Source organism: Cherax quadricarinatus, chromosome 9 (genome assembly GCF_038502225.1).
Source record: "Cherax quadricarinatus isolate ZL_2023a chromosome 9, ASM3850222v1, whole genome shotgun sequence".
In the NCBI taxonomy this organism is placed as follows: Eukaryota; Metazoa; Arthropoda; class Malacostraca; order Decapoda; family Parastacidae; genus Cherax; species Cherax quadricarinatus.
The window spans coordinates 56,683,822-56,708,953 of NC_091300.1; the positions used below are offsets into that span (position 1 = coordinate 56,683,822).

The window sequence follows — 25,132 nt, forward strand, 5'->3', positions numbered from 1 at the left end:
GATGTTGTCCGGTCCCATCGCCTTTGAGGTATCAAGGCCACTTAGCAACTTCTGCACCTCCTCCTCGGTTGTTCGTATGTCATCCAACACTTGTTGGTATATTCCCTCTTGATGTTCCCTTCTGTGCTGTCTTCCCACAGCCCCTCCTGTCTCTACTGTAAAAACTTCCTTAAATCTCCTGTTTAGCTCCTCACATACCTCCTGATCATTTCTTGTGAGTTCTCCACCTTCTGTCCTCAATCTGATCACCTGGTCTTTGACTGTTGTCTTCCTCCTGATGTGGCTATACAACAGTTTCGGGTCAGTCTTGATTTTCGATGCTATGTCATTTTCATACTGTCGCTGGGCCTCCCTCCTTACCTGTGCATACTCGTTCCTGGCTCTGCGACTGATCTCCCTATTTTCATGTGTTCTCTGCCTTCTGTGCTTTTTCCATTCTCTATTGCACTTTGTTTTTGCCTCCTTACACCGTCGGGTAAACCAGGGGCTCGTTCTGGTCTTCCCATTGTTTCTGTTGCCCTTGGGAATAAGCCTTTCCACTGCCTCCTTGCATTTTGTTGTTACGTATTCCATCATTTCGTTTACTGGCTTTCCTGCCAGTTCTCTGTCCCACGGAACCTCCTGCAGGAAGTTTCTCAATCCTATGTAATCACCTCTTTTATAGTCAGGCTTTTCCCATTCAACTCCTGTTACTCTCTCCACTTGCAACTCTACTATGTATTCAAAGCACAGAACCACGTGGTTGCTAGCTCCTAGGGGACTCTCATACGTGATGTCCTCAATGTCTGAACTGCCCAGGGTGAACACAAGGTCCAATCTTGCTGGTTCATCCTCCCCTCTCACTCTGGTAGTGTCCTTAACATGTTGGTGCATGAGGTTTTCCAGCACCACGTCCAACATCTTGGCTCTCCATGTTTCGGGACCCCCATGTGGCTCCAGGTTTTCCCAGTCAATCTCCCTGAGGTTGAAATCCCCCATAACCAGCAACTTTGCTCTGCTGGAGTGAGCTCTTCTTGCCACCTCAGCAAGTGTGTCCACCATTGCTCTGTTGCTCTCTTCATATTCCTCTCTTGGCCTCCTGCAGTTCTGTTTTGGATTATACATCACTGCAAAGACCACCTTGTGCTCCCCAGACTGAAGTGTACCTACTATGTAGTCTCTTTCTCCCATCTCGTCTATGCCTCCCATTTTCTCGAATTTCCATGTTTTTTACGAGCAGAGCAATCCCTCCTTCCCCTCTGCCCCTTCTATCTTTCCTCATGATCTGGTATCCTGATGGGAAGATTGCATCTGTTATTGTCTCCGTGAGTTTTGTTTCGGTAACTGCTATGATGTCTGGGGACTTCTCATTCATTCTTTCTTCCCATTCCTCATGTTTATTCGTTAATCCATCCGCATTTGAGTGTGTGTGTGTGTGTGTGTGTGTGTGTGTGTGTGTGTGTGTGTGTGTGTGTGTGTGTGTGTGTGTGTGTGTGTGTGTGTGTGTGTGTGTGTATACTCACCTATTTGTAGTCACCTATTTGTGGTTGCAGGGGTCGATTCATAGCTCCTGACCCCGCCTCTTCACTGATTGCTACTAGGTCCTCCCTCTTCCTGCTCAATGAGCTTCATCATACCTCGTCTTAAAACTAAGAATGTTTCACGCCTCCACTACGTCACTATCTAGGCTATTCCACTGCCTAACAACTCTATGATTGACGAAATACTTCCTAACATTCCTTTGACTCATCTGAGTCTTCAACTTCCTTGTTTCTGTGTCCAAACCTGTCTTTTTCCACCTTGTCTATTCATAAGAACATAAGAAAGAAGGAACACTGCAACAAGCCTATTGACCCATCCGAAGCAGGTCCATGCCACCCCCCGGCCTAGAACAATGACCACCTAGTCAGGTCACTTCCACTTAAGGAAGGAACACGGCACAAGACCTGGTAGCCCAAACTAGTCAGGTCCAACTCACACTCACCCACACCCACTCATGTATTTATCTAACCTATTTTTAAAACTGCACAACGTCTTAGTGTCTATGACGGTACTCGGGAGTTTGTTCCACTCATCCACAACTCTATTACCAAACCAATGCTTTCCTATATCCTTCCTGAATCTGAACTTTTCCAACTTGAAACCATTGCTACGAGTCCTGTCTTGGCTGGATATTTTCAGCACGCTATTTACATCCCTTTTATTTATTTCTGTTTTCCATTTATACACCTCAATCATATCCCCCATAATTCTGCGAATTCTAGAGAGTGCAGATTCAGGGCCCTCAGTCTATCCTCATGGGAAAGATTTCTGATACATGAGATCAACTTTGTCATCCTCCTTTGTACGTTTTCCAGTGCATTTATATCCATTTTGTAATATGGTGACCAGGACTGTGCAGCATAATTTAAATGAGGTCTAACCAAGAATATATAGAGTTGAAGAACAACCTGAGGACTTCTATTATTTATACTTCTAGATATGAAGCCAAGAATTCTGTTAGCTTTATTGCGAACACTAATGTCTTGGTTTTAGATTACTGCTAACCAGAACTCCTAAATCCTTTTTGCAATCAGTAGTATTAAGATCTACATTATTTAGTTTATATGTGGCATGGTTATTGTCCTGTCCAACATTTAGAACTTTGCATTTGTCAATATTAAACTGCATCTGCCACTTCTCCGACCATTGCATCAGTCTATTCAAATTATCCTGGAGTGCTCTAGTGTCCTCATTAGAATGAATTGGACGGCCTATTTTGGTGTCATCAGCAAATTTGCTTATGTCGCTATTTATTCCCTCATCTATCACTGACCCCTGAGGAACACCGCTTGTGACGTGCCCCCATTCTGATTTCTCCCCATTTATGTAAAATTTTTGCTGCCTATATGTCAACCACGCCTCTACCCAAGAAAAAATTTCTCCTGTTCCGTGTGCCTTAAGTTTCCTCAAAAGTCTCTGATGTGGAACTCTATCGAAAGCCTTACTGAAGTCCATATACACAATATCATATTCATTACCATGATCTACCTCCTCAAACACCTTAGCGAAAAAAGTCAGTAAATTCGTAAGACAGGAACGCCCCTTTGTAAAACCATGTTGAGATTCATTAATCAATCTGTGCCTGTCAAGATGGCTACGAATTGCTCCGGCAATTCTTGATTCCATAAATTTTCCCACTATGGAGGTAAGGCTTATTGGTCTATAGTTCGAAACTAAGGACCTGTCACCTCCTTGTAAATAGGTATTACATTTGCAATTCTCCACTTATCAGGCACTATGCCAGTTTGTAGTGATATGTTGAAAAGATTAGCCAAAGGTTTGCAAAGTTCCTCTTTACATTCCTTTAAAACCCTCGCAAACAATTCATCAGGGTCTGGGGATTTGTAAGGTTTTAATTTCTCTATTTGTCTGAAGACCATGTCACTAGTTACTGCAATCGTGCCTAGTTTATTATCGTCCTGTTCTACATAATTTATTATTTCTGGAATTTCGCTAGTATCTTCCTGAGTAAAAACTGAGAGGAAGTAAGAATTGAAAATTTCACACATATCCTTAATACTGTCAGTGATCTGACCAGAGTTACCTTAAGTGGGCCTATCTTGTCTCTAATCTTACTTCTGTATACCTGAACGAATCCTTTTGGGTTAGTCTTTGAATCCCTTGGGGCCTTAGGCTCATAATCCCTATTTGCTTTTCTTATTAGTTTCATTATTTCTCTCTTTAATTGAATATATTGATTTCTTAACTGCCCATCCCCTCTTTTGATACGCCTATATATGCCTCTCTTTTGACCAATGAGATGTTTTAATCTATTGTTTATTCATTTGGGATCATTTTTGTTAGATCTAATTTCCCTGCTCGGGAAAAAGTCATCTGGGCAGCTAGAACTATGCTCTGAAATACGCCATATTGGCAACCAAGATCATCTACCTGACCCATAGTCAGGGCATCCCAGTTTAGCCCACCCAGGTAATTTTTCAGTCCCAGGAAATCAGCTAATCGAAAATCTGGGACAGAGATTTGATTGCAGTTATCTGGGTAATTCCATGATATATTGTAAGTAAGTGATTTGTGATCACTTTCCCCAAGCTCATCATTAACCTCAAGATTATTAATTAGTGAATCTTTGTTGGCAAGAACCAAGTCAAGCAGATTGTTTCCTCTAGTTGGTGCCGTCACAAACTGTTTTAAAAAAGCAATCCGGAATTGTATCAAGAAAGTCACTAGACTCAATATTTCCTGTCATATTGTTCCAATCAATTTATCTAAAGTTAAAATCTCCCATTATCACAATATTTTCATATCTAGATGCCTTATGAATTTCGTCCCATAACAGCTTACTGCACTCCTTATCAAGGTTTGGGGGCCTATAAATCACACCCAGAATTAATTTATCATGTCCCTCGAGAAACTGTAGCCAAACAGATTGTGTCCGATGTTTCTATTCTTATATCATGTCTAACACAACAAGTTAAATTATCTCTGACGTACATCGCCACTCCACCACCCTTCCTGTTGACCCTTTTCAGTGTGGAATAGTTTATAACCCTTGATGCTGCATTCAGAAGGCATTTCTCTATCCTTCAAGTTGAACCAGGTCTCAGTTATAGCAATAATATCTACATTACCTGCACTTGCGAGTAATCTTAACTCATCTATCTTATTGCTTAAATTTCACACATATCCCTATTTGTATAGTAAACCTTAAGGGAGCTAGTCACTCGTTGCCCTCTACTATCTCTCTTTGTTTGTTGATCAGTTGCATTGTCTTTATTTGGAACTTTATTTTGAATATTGTCTTTCAACATATCCCTTAGGTATCCTGATAATATCTGCTGTTTCCAACAACAATGCTGCAGCCTGACTGTTTCTCACAAACACCCATACCTCTATAATCTATTAGTTTAAAGTCCTAGACAAGTCATCAATTACCCCCTTAATCGAATTGGCTAATGCAACCACTCCAACCCCAGAGAGATGAACCCCATCCCTTGCATACATATCATGTTTGCCAAAAAATTTGTCCCAGTTATCAATGAATGGGATTGCAAGTTCCTTGCAGTACCTGTCTAGGCAGCAGTTTATACCAATTGCCCTAGACATCCATTCATTGCCCACTCCCTTTCTAGGCAAGATGCTACATATGACTGGGATCCCTCCCTTAGACCTAACTACTTCTATGGCTGACCTGTACTTATCCAGTAGCTCCTGTCTCCTGCCCTTCCCAATGTCATTTTCACCAGTACTAAGACAGATAATGGGCTTGTTCCCATTACCTGACATAATATTATTCAACCTGCTGACTATGTAACCAACACCAGCTCCTGGGAGGCACACTCACTGTCTGACTTTTCTTTCTCTGTTACAAAGAGCACGGTCCATATATCTTACCTGAGAGTCTCACACAATTAGAATATTATTACCTTGATTAGCAGGAAAGTCAGAGGTACCTTTAACCTCACTAACCACTGAAGTACACTCGTCTTGGAGAAAAGAGAATCGATTTCTTACCTTAACATCTTCTTTATTAACCCTCCTTATCTTCCTTCTTCCTGAACTGTGAACCACTTGCCACTTAAAGCAGCTGCCACTCTCACTGGTGGTAAGCATTTCCTCCTTACCAGCACCAACTATGTCACACTCACTGCCAAACACATATAGGCGAAGCTTCAGCCTCCTATTTTCCTCCGGAAGAAGCAGAACCTCATTCTTCAACACTTTAAGCTGAGATTCTAAAACCCTACAGGCCTACAACAAGACATGGTGCTTGGTAATACTCCCACGCTAACACCCAGACAGCTCAGAACAGGTATAACCACACGTGACCACTGACCTCAGTGTACTGACCACTGACCTCAGCACAGTATATTATATATTTTGTTATCATGTCTCCTCTGACCCTCCTGTCCTCAAGTGTCATCAGGCCAATTTCCCTTAGCCTTTCTTCGTAGGAAAATCCCCTTAGCTCTGGGACTAGTCTTGTTGCAAACCTTTGCACTTTTTCTAATTTCTTGACGTGCTTGACCAGGTGTGGATTCCAAACTGGTGCTGCATACTCCAGTATGGGCCTGATGTATATAGTATAGAGAGTCTTGAACAATTCCTTACTGAGGTATCGGAATGCTATCCTTAGATTTGCCAGACGCCCGTATGCTGCAGCAGTTATCTGACTGATGTGCGTCTCAGATGTGCTCAGTATTATACTCACCCCAAAATCTTTATCCTTGAGTGAGGTATGCAGTCTTTGGCCACATAGAATATACTCTGTCTGCGGACTTCTTTGTATTCCCCATTTCCCCATCTTCATGACTCTTCATTAGGCAGGGTTAAATTCAAGGAGCCAGTTGCTGGACCAGGCTTGTAGCCTGTCCAAGTCTCTTTTTAGTCCTGCCTGATCCTAGACCGATTTGATTCTCCTCATTATCTTCACATCATCTGTAAACAAGGATACTTCTGAGTCTATTCCTTCCGTTATGTCATTCACATTTACCAAAAACAGCACAGGTCCTAGGACAGACCTCTGTGGAACCCCGCTTGTCACAGGCGCCCACTCTGACACCCGGTCATGTACCATGACTCGTTGTTGCCTCAGTGTCAGATATTCCCTGATCCATTGCAGTGCCTTTCCTGTTATGTGTGCCTGGACCTCTAGCTTTTGCAGTAACCTCTTGTGAGGAACTGTGCCGAAGACCTTCTTGCATTGTGTGTGTACTCACCTAGTTGAGGTTGCAGGGATCGAGTCCTAGCTCCTGGCCCCGCCTCTTCACTCGTCGCTACTAGGTCACTCTCCCTGAACCGTGAGCTTTATCATACCTCTGCTTAAAATTATGAATGGATCCTGCCTCCACTACATCGCTTCCCAAACTATTCCACTTCCTGACTACTCTGTGGCTGAAGAAATACTTCCTAACATCCCTGTGATTCACCTGTGTCTTCAACTTCCAACTGTGTCCCCTTGTTGCTGTATCCTATCTCTGGAACATCCTGTCTTTGTCCACCTTCCCAATTCCTCTCAGCATTTTGTATGTCGTTGTCATGTCCTCCCTATCTCTTCTGTCCTCCAGTGTCGTCAGGTTGATTTCCCTTAACCTCTCCTCGTAGGACATACTCCTTAGCTCTGGGACTAGTCTTGTTGCAAACCTTTGCACTTTCTCTAGTTTCTTTACGTGCTTGGCTAGGTGCCGCATACTCCAATATGGGCCTAACGTACACAGTGTACAAGGTCCTGAACGATTCCTTATTAATGTGTCAGAATTCTGTTCTGAGGTTTGCTAGGCAACCATGTGCTGCAGCAGTTATTTGGTTGATGTGTGCTTCAGATGTGCCTGGTGTTATCCTCACCCCAAGATCTTATTCCTTGAGTGAGGTTTGTAGTCTCTGGCCCCCTAGACTGTACTCCGTCTGCGGTCTTCTTTGCCCTTCCCCAATCTTCATGACTTTGCACTTGGTGGGGTTGAACTCCAGGAGCCAATTGCTGGACCAGGTCTGCAGCCTGTCCAGATCCCTTTGTAGTTCTACCTGGTTATCGATTGAATGAATTCTTTTCAGCAACTTCACGTCATCTGCAAACAGGGACACTTCCGAGTCTATTCCTTCAGTCATGTCGTTCACAAATACCAGAAACAGCACTGGTCCTATGACTGACCCCTGTGGGACTCCGCTGGTCACAGACGCCCACTCTCACACCTCGCCACGTACCATGACTCGCTGCTGTCTTCCTGACAAGTATTCCCTGATCCATTGTAGTGCCTTCCCTGTTATCCCTGCTTGGTCCTCCAGTTTTTGCACCAATCTCTTGTGTGGAACTCTGTCAAACGCCTTCTTGTAGTCCAAGAAAATGCAATCCACCAATCCATCTCTCTCTTGTCTTTCTGCTGTCACCATGTCATAGAACTCCAGTAGGTTTGTGACACAGGATTTCACGTCCCTGAAACCATGTTGGCTGCTGTTGATGAGATCATTCCTTCCTAGGTGTTCCACCACTCTTCTCGTGATAATCTTCTCCATGACTTTGCATACTATACATGTCAGTGACATTGGTCTGTAGTTTAGTGCTTCATGTCTGTCTCCTTTTTTAAAGACTGGGACTACATTTGCTGTCTTCCATGCCTCAGGCAATCTCCCTGTTTCAATAGATGTATTGAATATTGTTGTTAGGGGTACACATAGCGCCTCTGCTCCCTCTCTCAAGACCCATGGAGAGATGTTATCCAGCCCCATTGCCTTTGAGGTATCTAGCTCACTCAGAAGCCTCTACACTTCTTTCTCGGTTGTGTGTACTGAGCCCAGCACTTGGTGGTGAATCCCACCTCTCCGTCTTTCTGGAGCCCCTTCTGTGTCTTCTGTGAACACTTCTTTGAATCTCTTGTTGAGTTCCTCACATGCTTCAAGGTCCTTTCTTGTTGTCTCTCCTCCTTCCTTCCATAGCCTGATTACCAGGCCCTTGACTGTTGTTTTCCTCCTGATGTGACTGTATAACAGTTTCGGGTCAGATTTGGCTTTCGCTGCTATGTCGTTTTCATATTGTCGTTGGGCCTCCCTTCTTATCTGTGCATATTCATTTCTGGCTCTACGACTGCTCTCCTTATTCTCCTGGGTCCTTTGCCTTCTATACTCCTTCCATTCCCTAGCACACTTGGTTTTTGTCCCCTGCACCTTTGTGTGAACCATGGGCTCATCCTGGCTTTTTCATTATTCCTGTTACCCTTGGGTACAAACCTCTCCTCAGCCTCCTTGCACATTATTGTTACATATTCCATCATCTCATTAACTGGTTTACCTGCCAGTTCTCTGTCCCACTGAACCCCGTTCAGGAAGTTCCTCATTCCCGTGTAGTCCCCCTTCTTGTAGTTTGGCTTCATTCGCCCTGGCCTTCCTGCTTCCCCCTCCACTTGTATCTCTGCTGTGTTTTCGAATCTTAAATCCACATGATCGCTGGCCATAAAGGGTCTTTCATATGTGATGTCCTCAATATCTGCACTACTCAAGGTGAATTCAAGGCCCAGTCTTGCTGGTTCATCCTCTCCTCTCTCTCTTGTAGTGTCCCTTATGTGTTGGTACATGAAGTTTTCCAGTACCACCTCCATCATCTTAGCCCTCCATGTATCTTGGCCCCCATGTGGCTCCAATTTCTCCCAATCGATTTCCTTGAGGTTAAAGTCGCCCATGATCAGGAACTTTGCCCTGCATGCATGAGCTCTTCTGGCCACTGCAGCCAGTGTGTCAACTATTGCTCTATTGCTCTCATCATACTCTTGCCTTGGCCTCCTGCTGTTTTGTGATGGGTTATACATCACTGCAATTACCACTTTGGAACCTCCAAAGTGAAGCGTTCCTGCTATGTAATCGCTTCCTTCTCCGCTGTCTCCTCTCTCCAGCTCATCAAACTTCTATCGGTTTTTGATCAGCAGTGCCACTCCTCCACTTCCCTTTTCCTTCTGTCTTTCCTCAGGATCTGTATCCCGTTGGGAAGATGGCATCTGTTATCATACCTGTAAGCTTGGTTTCTGTGAGAGCTATGATGTCCAGTGATGCCTCTTTGACTCTTTCGTGCCACTCCTCCCACTTATTTGTTATTTCATCAGCGTTTGCGTACCATACCTTCAGTTTCCTCTCCAACACTGTGGTTTGGGGGCCTGTGAGGGTGGGAGACCTGGTAGCATACTGTGGGATTCTATAGCTGGGTGTTGGGTGGAAGCTGTGAGTATGGATTGTAGTTTGTGTTGAGATGGTGTGATAGGTTGTGGGGTTCTGAGGATGGTTCTGTGTGTGCTTGCCCTTGCTACTGTCCTACTCTGATTGACCTCTGCTGGTTCCATCCTTGTCTCCCTTCCTTGATCCTTTCTCTTTTTTGTCCTCTCCCTCAGCTGCTGTCGTTCTTTGTGTGTGTGTGTGTGTGTGTACTCACCTAATTCACCTAATTGTGGTTGCAGGGGTCGAGACTCAGCTCCTGGCCCAGCCACTTCACTGATCGCTACTAGGTCCTCTCTCTCTCTCTGCTTCCTGAGCTTTGTCATACCTCGTCTTAAAGCTATGTATGGTTCCTGCCTCCACTACTATCGCTTGCTAGGCTATTCCACTTCCTGACGACTCTATGGCTGAAGAATTACTTCCTAACATTCGTCTGACTCGTCTGAGTCTTCAGCTTCCAATTGTGATCCCTTGTTTCTGTGTCTCCTCTCTGGAACTACCTGTCTCTGTCTACCTTATCTATTCCACGCAGTATTTTGTATGTCGTTATCATGTCTCCCCTGACACTCCTGTCCTCCAATGTCGTCAGTCAGATGTCCCTTAACCTTTCTTCGTAGGACATACCCCTGAACTCCAGAACTAGCTTTGTTGCAAACCTTTGCACTTTGTGTGTGTGTGTGTGTGTGTGTGTGTGTGTGTGTGTGTGTGTGTGTGTGTGTGTGTGTGTGTGTGTGTGTGTGTGTGTGTGTGTGTGTGTGTGTGTGTCTGTGTCTGTGTCTGTGTGTCTGTATCTGTGTCTGTGAATGCATGTGGGTATTCACTTAAGCGTGGTTGCAGGGGTCGAATGTCAGCTCCTGGCCCCGTCTCCCTGCCAGCCGCTCCTTGGGTCACACACTCCTGGCTGCCTGAGCCCTGTATGGATTCTGTTTCTACCACTGTGCTATTCACTTCATGGCTAAAGAAGTATTCCATGACTATTCTAAAATAAATAAGTATTTCCCAGCATCCCCGTTCCTGTTTGTAACATCTGGCTGTGTCCTCATGTACCTGAGACAGATTTATCTTCTCCACCCTGTTAATTCCACTCAATATTTTGTGAGTCGTAATAAAGTTAGCTATTGTCGTTTCCTCTTAAGTCACCAAGTTCTGGGACCAACTGAATTTCAAACCTATGTACTATTTCCAGCTTCTTTACTAAATGCTTGGGATTATGAACCTTCTTCTGGGAAGTTTACTGTCTCTGTCCTCCGAGTCTGTACACTCTTTTAGACTTCTTTGCTCCTCTATAATTTTCATAACTTTGCATTTGCTGGGATTAAATTCCACCAGCTACTTGTCAGGCAAATCATGCAGCTTATCTAGAGCCACTTGCAGTCTACTCCTGTTCTTATTCTCCTCATTAGTTTTCCATCATCTGCGAACAGAGGCACCTCTGGCTCGATTTCCTGGAATGTTAACATGTGGAAGAAACATTATGGGTCCGAATACTGACCCTTGTGGAACCACAGTCGTCACACTTGCACATTTAGATGCTTCCTTCCTGACAGTAACTTATTGCTTCCTTCCCGTTAATTATTCCATGATCCACGTTGTGGCTGTCGTGACATTCTCTTGTGGTGTACTGTATCAAAGGTCTTCTTGCCATAAAACAAATATACAGTCCACCCATCCCACTCTTTCCTACCCAATTTCCGTTACGTTTTCATAGAACTCTGATAAATTTATGAAACAGGATTAGCTATCCCGAAAACCGTGAGTGTTGTTGTTTATGGAGTCGCTTCTTTCCAAGTGTTCCCCAGTTCTCCAGATAATTTTCTCCATAGTATTACATACTATGTACATTAGCGACACTGGCCTTTGATTCACGCGAACTGTTTGTTCCATTTAAAGGACCATAGTCATTGTGGCAGCTGCCCTGTTTCAGCTGACTTGCTGAAAATCACTGTTAGTGTTTAACAGTGTTCCTCTGCTCCCTTTCGCAGAACCTATGGAGAGATGTCGTCTGATCCCATTGCTTTCAACTTATCTAGCTCGCTTAGCCTTTTCATCACATCTCCCATTGTTCGCATTGTGTCCAGTACTCGTTGCTGCACTCTACCTTCATAACTCTCTGGTACTGGTCCTGATTCCACATAAAATACCGACACAAATCTTTTGTTCAGCTTCTCACAGACTTTCTGACCATTCTTAGTAAACTTTTCTCCTTCGTATAACAGTCTTTTTCGTAGTACTTCACAACTGTTGTCTTTCTGCTGGAGTTGTCCATCAACTTTGGCTTAAATTTTGCTCTTGATGCTGTGTCATTCTCAGATTGTCATACAGCCTTTCTTCTTATCTATGCAATTTCGTTTTTAAATATTATCCTTGATTATCTATTCTCTGGTATCCTTGATTATCTATTCTAGCTCTTGTACTTAATATCTCCTTGAACCTCTCAGTTAACCATGGGTTTATTTTGTTCTTACCTGAGCTTTGTCTGTCTCGAAGTATGAATTTCTCCTCTGCTCTCGGCTCTTTCATTTGATCTGGTGTCTTTACATCTAGTTTCCTATCCCATGACACTCTGTTTAGGAACTGCGTCATGCCCTTAAAATCTCCTGCTTTGAAGCTGAATTAATGCATTAATTCAAGATAACTGCTCACTCCACATTCGCTTCCACAATGTATTTGAAACACAGGACTGTATGGTCACTAGTGCTAATCTCACTAGCTCCTCATGAGAGAGTAAATGTAGTAGGGAACCCGAATAATAAATTGGGAGAAACAGTTATGGAGGGCGTAGTACGAAAGTTTAGGATACCAGGGGTAAATGATAATAAGAACATAAGAACGAAGGAACACTGCAGAAGGCCTACTGGCCCATGCGAGGCAGGTCCAAGTCTCCTACCGGCTTAAGCCAATGCACCCAACTTAGTCAGGTCAGGTCACATTGACTTAAGGGAGGAACACGGCAACCGACCTGGTAGCACAAGCTATCAGGTCCAACTCACACCCACCCACATCCACTCATGTATTTATCCAACCTATTTTTAAAGCTACACAACGTTCTGGCCTCTATAACTGTACTCGGGAGTTTGTTCCACTCATCCACAACTCTATAATGGGGGCCTTTGACTGAACTTTATATAGAAATAAGTTTCGTAACAGGTGAAACATATTTTAAGAAAAAGAGGATAAATAAGTACGCGATGTAGGATATAGGGCATAATAACAACAGTTTGCTGTCTCGTGCATTGGTCGGTAAAAGGATGATGGACAGACTTCTAGACGGCCAGGTTTATAGAGAGGCATTATCAATAACAGAACATTAGTTGTAGCTACAGTAAGAATTAGAGGAAGATGGAGTACGACATCAGCGAGTAAGAGAGAGGTGAAAGTTTATAAACTAAAGGAAGTAATTAGGGTAAGATATAAGCAAATATTGGTAGAAGGATAGGCTGTTGAGAGCATAGCTAATGTGGAAGTTTAAAAGGTATGGGATGGGATAGATTTGTTAAAACCGTGCTAGAGTATGCAGGATGCATATGTTTGTGGATATAGGAGGGTGGATGCGGGAGGAAAGACGACCAACTGGTGGAATGATGAGGAAATGAGAGTGGTAAGCAAGAAAATGTTTGCATTTGGGAGGCTTTTACAAAGAGGAAATGACATAAGGAAGGAGTACATGGAGAGTAAAAATAAAGGGTTAAAAGAGTGGAGGGAGTTGGGGAGTTGGAGGTATTGGTAAAATGGTGGGAATATTCTGAGGAACTGTTAAATGTTGAAGAAGAGAGGGAGACAGTGATATCAGGCATTGGTCAGGGATGTGTAACATTCTTTAAGTGATGAAGATTATTATTATAATAAAAAAGAAGCGCTAAACTACAAGGGGAGGTGTGGGAGGCAGTGGATAAAATAAGAGTGTACATCAACTAGGAGTGATTAGATCACGACAAAAATGTTAAAAGTAGGTGGAGATATAATTTTGGAGTGGCTCGAAATTTTATTCAATAAATAAATAAAAGAGAGTAAGGTACCGAGGGGTCAGTAAAGAGCATGCATAATTCCTTTGTTTAAAGGAATGGAGGACTAAGAGATTGCAAGAATTATAGGTGAATAAGATTGATGAGTATAACTGGAAGGGTATATGGTAGAGTTGCTAATTAAAGAATTATGAATAAAACGGAGAGCAGAATTGTAGATGAACAAGGAGGCTTCAGGAAGGGTAGGAGGAGTGAACACTATTTAGATAAACATAAGACAGTTCTCGATGCATTTATAGATTTAGTAAAGGCAAATGGTAGAGTGAAGAGGAGGAGCATTGTGGCAGGTGTATGGAATTGGATTTTCAGGGAAACTGGTTAGCAAAACATGAGTCCTGGAGGAGGGAAGAACAGTGCCTACACTCTGATATTTGTTTTTCCGAAGTGAAGTATCGTTGGGCCTCCGGCAAGACAGTGATGGAGTGAATGGTAATGAGTTTCATCCATTTTGGGTCACCCTGCCTCAGTTGAAGACGTCGGCTGCACAGGCGTAAAGACAGACACATAGACACAAACATAAACACTTAGAGACACACACACACACACACACACACACACACACACACACACACACACACACACACACACACACACACACACACACACACACACACACACACACACACACACACACACTGTGGACTTTAGGCCCATATTGGAGTATGCGGCACAAGTTTGCAACCCACACCTAGCTAAGCACGAAGAGAAACTAGAGAAAGTGCAAAGGTTTGCAACAAGACTAGTCCCGGAGCTAAGAGGTATGTCCTACGAGGAGAGGTTAAGGGAAATCGACCTGACGACACTGGAGGACAGGAGAGATAGGGGGGACATGATAACGACATATAAAATACTGAGAGGAATTGATAAGGTGGACAGAGGCAGAATGTTCCAGAGATGGGACACAGCAACAAGGGGACACAGTTGGAAGTTGAAGACACAGATGAATCACAGGGATGTTAGGAAGTATTTCTTCAGTCACAGAGTTGTCAGGAAGTGGAATAGTTTGGGAAGCGATGTAGTGGAAGCAGGATCCATTCACAGCTTTAAGAAGAGGTAGGATAAAGCTCATGGAGCGGGAAGAGTGACCCAGTAGCGGACAGTGAAGAGGCGGGGCAGCACCAGTTTTGAATCCACAACTGGTCAAGCACGTCACGAAATTAGAGAAAGTACAAAGATTTGCAACAAGACTAGTCCCTGAGCTAAGGGGAATGTCCAACTAAGATAAAGGGAAATCGGCCTGACGACACTGGAGGACAGGAGGGTCAGGGGAGACATGATAACGACATATAAAATACTGCGCGGAATAGACAAGGTGGACAAAGACAGGATGTACCAGAGATGGGACAAAGAAACAAGAGGTCACAATTGGAATTTGAAGACTCAGATGAGTCAAAGGGTTGTTAGGAAGTATTTCTTCAGTCATAGAGTTGTCAGGCCGTGTAATAGCCTAGAAAGTGACGTAGTGGAGGCGGGAACCATACATAGTTTTAAGGCGAGGTATGATAGAGCTCATGGAGCAGGGAGAGAGAGGACCTAGTAGCAATCAGTGAAGAGGCGGGGCCAGGAGCTATGAATCGACCCGTGCAACCACAAATAGGTGAGTACAAATAGGGGAGTACGTGATGATGTATCACAGTGGGCACCTGTGACGAGCGGGGTCCCACAGGGGTCGGTCCTAGGACCAGTGATATTTTTGGTATATGTGAACGGCATGATGGAAATTATTATTATTATTATTATTATTTTTTTTTTTTTTTTTTTTTTTTTTATTTATTATTATTATTATCACACTGGCCGATTCCCACCAAGGCAGGGTGGCTCGAAAAAGAAAAACTTTCACCATCATTCACTCCATCACTGTCTTGATTATTGTTATAATCAAAGAGAAGCACTAAACCCGTAGGATTATACAGCACCTGGGGGGATGTGGAAGGCATTCAGGCTTAATTCGGGGAACTGGAGCACAGATCCAATTCCCTAAATCAAGAGCCCCTCACCAACATCAAGGAACGACATGATGGAAGGGTTAGACTCAGAAGTGTCCCTGTTCGCAGATGATGTGAAGTTAGTGAGGAGAATTAAATCTGATGAGGACCAGGCAGGACTTCAAAGAGACCTGGACAGACTGGACACCTGGTCCAACAACTGGCTTCTCGAATTTAACCCCGCCAAATGCAAAGTCAAGAAGATCGGGGAAGGACAAAGAAAACCCCAGACGGAGTATAGGCTAGGTGGTCAAAGACTGCAAACCTCGCTCAGGGAGAAAGATCTTGGGGTGAGTATAACACCGAGCATGTCTCCGGAAACACACATCAACCAGATAACTGCTGCAGCATATGGGCGCCAGGCAAACCTGAGAACAGCATTCCGATACCTTACCAAGGAACCGTTCAAGACACTGTACACCGTGTACGGAAGGTCCATACTGGAGTTTGCCGCACCTGTTTGGGATCCACACTTGATCAAGCACGTCAAGAAATTAGAGAAAGTTCAAAGATTTGCGACAAGGCTAGTTCCAGAGCTAAGTGGAATGTTTTACAAAGAAAGGTTAAGGGAAATCGGTCTGACGACACTGGAGAACAGGAGGGTTAGGGGCGACCTGATAACGACATACAAAATATTGCATGTAATAGACAAGGTGGACAGAGACAGGATGTTCCAGGGAGGGGACACAGAAACAATGGGTCACAATTGGAAGCTAAACAACCAGATGAGTCAAAGGGATGTTAGGAAGTATTTCTTCAGTCATAGAGTAGTCAGGAAGTAGAATAGCCCATCAGGTGAGGTAGTGGAGGCAGGAATCATACATAGCTTTAAGACGAGGTTTGATAAAGCTCATGGAGCAGGGAGAGAGAGAACCTAGTGGTATTCAATGAAGGGGCGGGGCTAGGAGCTGAGTCTCAACCCCTACAACCACAATTTGGCGAGTACAATTGAGCAGTACACACACACACACACACACACACACACACACACACACACACACACACACACACACACACACACACACACACACACACACACACTCTGAAGTGTCCCTGTTCGCAGATGAGGTGAAGTTGATGAGAAGAATTAAATCGGACGAGGATGAGGCAGGACTGCAAAGAGACCTGGACAGGCTGGACATGTGGTCCAGCAACTGGCTTCTCGAATTCAATCCAGCCAAATGCAAAGTCATGAAGATTGGGGAGGGGCAAAGAAGACCGCAGACAGAGTATAGGCTAGGTGGACAAAGACTACAGACCTCACTCAGGGAGAAAGACCTTGGGGTGACCATAACACCGAGCACATCACCGGAGGCACACATTAACCAAATAACCGCTGCAGCATACGGGCGCCTTTCAAACCTGAGAATAGCGTTCCGATACCTTAATAAGGAATCGTTCAAGACACTGTACACTGCGTATGTTAGGCCCATACTGGAGTATGCAGCACCAGTCTGGAACCCACACCTGGTCAAGGATGTCAAGAAGTTAGAGAAAGTACAAAGGTTTGCAACAAGGCGAATCCCAGAGCTCAAGGGAATGTCGTACGAGGAAAGGTTAAGGGAAATCGGACTGACGACACTGGAGGACAGAAGGGTCAAGGGAGACATGATAACGACATACAAGATACTGCGGGGAATAGACAAGGTGGACAGAGATAGGATGTTCCAGAGAGGGGACACAGGGACAAGGGGTCACAACTGGAAGCTGAAGACTCAGACGAGTCACAGGGACGTTAGGAAGTATTTCTTCAGTCATAGAGTTGTCAGCAAGTGGAATAGCCTAGCAAGTGAAATAGTGGAGGCAGGAACCATACATAGTTTTAAGAAGAGGTATGACAAAGCTCAGGAAGCAGAGAGAGAGAGAGGATCCAGTAGCGATCAGTGAAGAGGCGGGGCCAGGAGCTGAGTCTCGACCCCTGCAACCACAATTAGGTGAGCACACACACACACACATATATATATATATATATATATATATAAGTGAGAGGAGTGGCACGAAAGAGTCAAAGAGGTATCACCGGACATCATAGCTTTCACAAAAACCAAGCTCACAGGAATGGTAACAGATCCCATCTTTCAAACGGAATATCAGAGGGAACAGAGGGGGTAGAGGAGTGGCACTGCTGACCAAAAACCAACGGGATTCTGATGAGCTGGAGAGAGGAAACAGAGGAGAAGCACGAGACTACATAATAGGAAAGCTTCAGTCTGGAGATCCCAAGATAGTAATTGCAGTGATGTATAACCCACCACAGAACAGCAGGAACCCAAGGCTCCTGCTGTTCTGATGAGAGTAATAGATCAATGGTTGAGTAATAGAGAGTAAGAGTAAGATGAGAGTAAGATAAGAGTAATAGATTGATGGTTGACACCGGCTGATGTGGCCAGAAGGGCTCATGCGAGCAGGACAAAGCTGCTGATTATGGGTGACTTCAATCACAAGGAAATCGACTGGGAGAACCTGGAGCCACATGGGACCAAAAACGTTGAGGGCTAAGATGATGGAGGTGGTACTGGAAAATCTTATGTACCAACACGTAAAGAACACTACCATATGAAAGACTCCTTGGGGCCAGTGACCACGTGGTTCTGAGCTTCGAATACATAGTTGAGTTACAAGTGGAGAGAGAAGCTAGAAGGGCAGGACGAATGTAGCGAAACTACAAGAGAGGTGACTACACAGGTATAAAGAATTTCCTGCATGGGGTTTAGTGGGACAGAGAACTGGCAGGGAAGTCAGTAAACGACATGATGGAATATGTGACAACATTAGGAAAGGAAGCTGAAGAGAGGTTTGTACCCAAGGGAAACAGAAATAACGAGAAAGCCAGGATGAGCCCTGGCTCACCCAGAGGTGTAAAGAGGCCAAAACTAAGTGTGCTAGAGAATGGAAGAACTATAGAAGCCAAAGGACCCATTAGAATAAGAAGAGCAGTAGTAGACCCAGAAATGAATATGCACAGGTAAGAAGCGAGGCCTAACGACAATACGAAAATGACATAGCAGCGAAAGCCAGATCTGACCCGAAGCTGTTGTGAAGCCACATCAGGAGGAAAACAACAGTCAATGACCACATAATCAGGCTGAAAAAGGAAGGAGGAAAGATTACAAGAAACGAACACAAAGAATGGGAGGAGCTCAACAGGAAATTCAAAGAAGTGTTCACAGACGAGACATAAGGCACTCCAGAAAGAAAGAGAGGTGAAGTACACCATCAGGTATTGGACACAATACATACAACAGAGGAAGAAGTGAAGAGGCTTCTAAGAGAGCTAGATATCTGAAAGGCGATGGGGCACGATAACATATCTCCAGGGGTACTGAGAGAAGGAGCAGAGGTGCTATATGTACCACTAATAGCAATCTTCAACACATCTATCGAAACAGGGGGACTACCTGAGGTATGGAAGACAGCAAATGTAGTCTCGAGTTTTAAAAAAAGAGTCGGACACGAAGCATTGAACTACAGACCAGTGTAACTGACATGTATAGCATGCAAAGTCATGGAGAAGATTATCAGGAGAAGAGTTTTATCACAGGGTGACAGCAGTAAGACGAGAGAGAGAGGGGAGTGGGAAGATTACGTTTTCTTGGACTGTAAGAATGCGTTTGGCTCATTTTCACATAAGAGATTACTGCAAAAGAAGGAGGACCTGGTAGGGATAACAGGGAAGGCACTGCAATAGATTAGGGAATACCTGTCAGGAGGACAACAGCGAGTAATGGTACGCGGCGAGGTGTCAGAGTGAGCGTCTGTGACGAGCGGGGTTCCACAGGGGTCAGTCCTAGGACCGGTGCTGTTTCTGGTATTTGAGAACGGCATGACAGAAGGAATAGACTCAGAAGTGTCCCTGTTTGCAGATAATGAGAACTAAATGAGAAGATTCAATCGGGCTAGGACCAGGCAGAACTACAAAGGGATCTTGAGAGGCTGCAGGCCTTGTCCAGCAACTGGCTCGTGGAGTTCAACCACAAGTGCAAAGCCATGAAGATTGGGGAAGGGCAAAGATCCCAGACGGAGTACTAGGGGGCCAGAGACTACAAACCTCACTCAAGAAAATGGATCTTGCGGAGAGTATAATACCAGGCACAACTCCTGAGGTGCACATCAACCAAATAACTGCTGCAGCATACGGGCGCCTAGCAAACCTAAAAACAGCATTCCGACGTCTCAGTAAGGAATCGTTCAGGACCCTGTACACCGTGCACGTTAGTCCTATATTGGAGTATGCAGCACCAGTTTGGATCCCACACCTAGCCAAGCACATAAGGAGATTACAGAAAGTGCAAAGGTTTAGAACGAGACTTGTCCCGTAGTTAAGGGGAATGTCCTATGAGGAGAGGGTAAGGGAAATCGACATAACAACACTGGAGGACATACAAAATACCAGCAAAATACTGACAGGAACCGACAAGGTGGACAGAGATAGGAAGATCCAAGGATGGGACACAGCAACAAGGGGGTCACAATTGGAAGCTGAAGGGATGATAGGAATTATTTCTTCAGTCACAGAGTTGTCAGGAAGTGGAACAGTCTGGAAAGGGAGGTGGTGGAGGCAGGATCTATACATAGCTTTCAGAAGAGGTATGATAAGGCTCATTAAGCATGGAGTGACCTAGTAGCGGGGCCAAGAGCTGTGACTCGACCCCTGTGACCACAACTAGGTGAGTACAGGGATCAGGAGCTACAAATCGTCCTCTGCAACCACTAATAGGTGACTATACTTAGACAAGCGACAAGATGAGACTCGATCCATGTAGCATCATATTCATAAGTGGAAATTCGAGAAGAATAGATCGAGGGGTTGACACTCGAGTTTGCACTCGCAACTCTCGTCGAGGGATCATGATCATCTACAGCACAGAAATCCACTTCCTCCACTATATATTATCTAGAGTGTAATACATTCTTCTCCTGACAGTACCTTGTGTAACGAAGGACGGAAGAGAACTGTTTGGAGTAGTGTACGTGATACCTTGTGATGGGGCAAGCTGGAGACTGGGTGGACGGATGTTACACTTGGGTCAGTGTGGTGCGCTGTTCCCTCCGTCCTCCTGCTCTACTGATGCCAGATTCACCAAGTTCAAACCACTCTTGTTGCTAACCCGTTGTGCCTCAGACAATTAATGAAAATTAAATGTCACCCAGTGTTAGACAACACGATTTTTGCAGTGTGTGAGATTGTCTCAGTATATCTGGATAACATAGACTCTGTTAAGCGTATTATAGAACTTAAACATATGTATATGACATGTGTAAAACAGTGTCCTCTTCATTATTACTGAGACACACGTTATCTGGTCCTTAACTGAATACTGATGTGTAGCCCGTCATTCTCTGTACGTTTCGAAGGGCATATTGCTACAGCATGTTATCATTTCATTTATAATCATCTAGATTTGTTCCTAAGTGATCTTTCAGTTTCCTACTCTGTTTGCAAAGGCTTTTGAGCTACGTATTATATATATATATATATATACATATATATATTAATTAAACTTTAATTTGAGTATTACATAACAGACATTTGTAATTAGATGATAATGTATGTTGGAAGTCAACGAGATCTTTCGTCACTGTGTGGTTAGGCTTGAGAATTTTAATGTGTCTAGGATAAGGTTTTGTTTGTAGTTTTCAAGGCTACTAGTATTGTTGATCCTCCAACATGAAGCAAAAACCGTGAAGATTACAACATTCTAAGACACTCCAGTATATCCAACGTTGCCAGGTTTATACTGTTCCATCGATATTACGTATAAGGACTATTGGAACCTTCAGTTATTGTAGAAGTTGTTCCTTATTCACCAAGTCCAATCGGCTTCAAAATTTCAATGCAAGTGAACTATATCTTGAAGGTTCTTGTTATATTTTGGGAAAGGTAGATCCCCTTCTGACTGATTTATAAATCTATTTCTTGGCGTGGTTTCAGTTCGATAAATTGAGAGTACGTCTTCTGATCCTTTTCAAATGTAGAATACTGGTTCATCCTACTCAAAGAAAAAATCCGTTTGGTATTAGACACTGTTAGTGTTATGGTGAGGTATTTTTTCGTGAAATAGTGAGCGTGCCTTGACTGGAATTACTGAATCTTTAATCGCTGATTCCTTTTATAATTTACTAAATCGTAAAAGCAAGCTTACAATGATCTCACAGAATGGATAGGATTCGATGCCTTCGGAAACCTGTCCTAGACTAAGCAAGCCATTGCTTTAACTACTGTATCATGCCAGTCTACTAAGATTCATCCAACTATTTAAATACCGTAGGAAGGTTAGCATAGGCCCCACTGAGACCACAGTGTTGGATTTTACAGACCAATCGCCCATCAGCATTTTGATCACAGTGGAATCTATGCTAACCTTCTTAGAATACTGAAACATAACTAGTTGAATGACTCTTATCAGGTCAGCAGTATACTGGCCTTGTGGAAAATACTGTATATATATTCCAGAAATACGGTAATTTGTAGGTAAATAGATGGCCTATATTGTATATAATAAAAATTATATTATCGAAAAAGGGAAGAAGCTGCACCTGCACAGAAGACAGTCGCCATTGTTTGTTTTGAATTGAGTAACAGACAGTAATGGGAAGAATTTTTCGTGTTCTAGAGGTTAAATTTGGGCTGACACCTCTCAAATAGGAGGCGAAATTGTTGGATGTGCATTCCTGCATAACTTGAGATATCAGGCGACAGGACAGGACAACTCCAGGAACCTCAGATAAGCTGTCTAATTTATGTTTAAATTCTGGCCAGTAAATTTTTCATAAATGTAGGCAAAATGGTGGGGGGTCCTGTACATACACCTTAATCTCCAGTCAAATTGGTGAGTGTTATTAAGATATTATCTTTCTGTTATGTAAAGGTGTTTATGTATAATCATTTTTAATTTAATATACAGTCCACAAATTTATATATTTACCAGCATTCTTGGTGATGTATTTTTCATTTGTAATTAATAGGTCCAGAGCAACTTGTGGATATGACAATGGTAGGTATCGAAGGGGGACATTTTTTGCGACCTAGGTGTCCCAAATTCCTACTTGTCTAACTGATAAATTATAATTATCTTTGTTCATTTACTGTTATGTACATAATGATACATTCAGATAAATGTAATTTTCCACATTTAATTTGCCGTTGGTCCTTCTTGAACCGGAGGTAATTAGTGAAGTCATTAATTAGTTAATTACTTAATAATTATATGTGAAATAACAGAAGGAGGTGGATGTTAAGTTCACAAATTTACTTAATGTGTAGTGGATTATAATTATTACAATATTAATTTTGATAAGCTAAGCTCAAGGGCGGCTAAAGATTATATTAATGTGTATAATATTCATTTTGCTATGCCAAATTCTGGCAAGGATTTATATTATTTGTATAATATTAATTTTGATAAGTCAAGTCTGGCTAAGTTTATATTAATTTGTATAATACTGATTTGATAAGACAATTCTGGCCAAGATTTATTATATCAGTGTATTTGTAATTGATAAGTCAAGTGTAGCTAATTATATTGTGTATAATATTAATTTTGCTATGCCAAATTCTGGCAAGAATTATATTAATTTGTGTCATATTAATTTTGATAAGCCAAGTTTGGCTAAAGGTTTGTATTAATGCACATTAAATTTTATATAATTTTCTTACATGTAATTGCTAAGCTCAAGTAGCTAGGATTTACTCAAAGGTAAGTTGTACTATTTACCTTTATAAAGTGCATAATTTAGTGCATAATCAGTGTTATTAAGTTGAATTTAATACATTGCATCATGGCTGAAAATGAGGAAATTAATATAGAAGACAAACATATGGAAAATAGAGTAAAGAAAGCATCACTGCAGGCTAGAAAAGTTCATGTAACCAAGGCATATAATAAATGTTTGGAATTAATGAATCAAGAAACTGTGAATACAGATGATTTAAAATTGTATTTAGATGCTTTAGGTAATAGATATGATTCATACAAATTATATTACAACAAATATGAAGGAGATTTGTTAGTAAACTGTGTAGATGAGACTGAAGTAGATCAGTATTATGAATTAGAGGAAAAAGATTCTTTATTGTAAAAGTCAGGCCTTGAATAAATTAAAATGTGTAAACCAGGCAGTTAATCAGTCTGCTCCAACAAATAATATGTCTTTGCCAAAACTCCCAGAATTATGTTTACCTGTGTTTAATCCTGGAGAAAATTGGGAGGAATTTTGGTCAATTTTTAAAGCAGCTGTGCATGACAGGAGTGACCTAGCCTGTGTAACTAAATTATTTTACCTCAAAGGACAAGTAAGAGGAGATGCTCACATACTCATACAAGCCTTTCCCAATGTAGATGACTCTTACAAGGAAGCAGTTGACTTGTTGAAAGTCACTTATGGTAATATAGAACAAAGTAGGTTGGATCTAGTGAATATCATGGCTAATTTAAAATCTCCAGATCACACTTACAAAGGTTTACAGCAGTTTAGAGTTAAACTGGAGAGCACTCTCAAAACTTTAAGTAATAAATATAATCTGAAGGAATCAGACTGGTTATTGAGTGCCATGGTACAGAATAAATTAAACTATAAAACACTTGAATGGATCTCAAACAAATATCACAAAGGTTATTTCGGTCTGGAGGAAATAAGACTAGGTCTACAAGAATTAATTGTTCAGTTGCAGACCAGCCAACTAACTCATTTTAAAGATGCAACACATAATAACTCTGAGGTATCTCTCAAGTTTCACAAAGGGAAAAATGATCCCAATGGTAATAATCAAAATTCATTTCCTAAAAATAGTTGCATAGGTACATATCAAGTCGCAAGAATCAGAAATAATGATTCTCCACAAGGTAAGAAGAATAAGTATCCTCCTAAGAGTAGCCCAGTTAATAAGAAACCAGTCAAAGAAAATAGAGATTGTATTTTCTGCAAGGGTACTCATTTTTCTAAGAATTGCAATGCATACAATTCACGGAATGATAAAGTTGAAAGATTGGAGGAGCTTGACAGATGTATCAGGTGTTTGGGTAATCACAATGTAAAGGATTGTCATGCCAAATTAAACAACTGTTATCAATGTCACAAAGGAAGACACCATATAGTCATGTGTAAGGGACTATATGATAATGCTGATAATAATGATAATGTTGACAATCCTGACACAACAGTAGCTAATGTAAAAATTGCTGCTAATATTAATAATGATGGTTTTGCTGAAGTAACCTTACCTGTGTTACAGGTAAAAATTGATGATAAAAGGCATAAATCAAAAAATGTAAATGCATTATTAGACCAGGGATCCCGGCGTACTTTCATAAAACGTAAATGTCTTGATGGTATGAAAGTACAGATGGGAGATCCCACAACTTTAAAATTATCTGGTTTTCTCTCGGATAAAAGGGCTCAATTGTATGACACTGTTTATGTAACTGTCAGGTTGGGCAATGAGAAAAAACGTGT

General features: G+C 42.5%; 1 protein-coding gene across 3 annotated transcripts in view; it reads right to left on the reverse strand.

Annotated features, from left to right (window-relative positions):
* Positions 1-20,808, reverse strand: part of LOC128686027 (2-aminomuconic semialdehyde dehydrogenase) — a 107,766-nt gene extending 86,958 nt beyond the window's left edge. The window contains exon 1 of one of the 3 annotated variants that reach the window (XM_070083442.1): positions 20,658-20,808. Coding sequence is in view for 1 of the 3 variants with exons in the window: in XM_070083440.1 (XP_069939541.1) it covers positions 12,138-12,255 (118 nt within the window). In the remaining 2 variants the exon portion in view is untranslated. Of the gene's footprint in view, positions 1-12,137; positions 12,271-20,606 lie in introns of those variants that run through there. The other 2 variants (XM_070083441.1, XM_070083440.1) reach the window with 2 other exon arrangements.
* Between the last annotated feature and the right edge of the window lie 4,324 nt (positions 20,809-25,132).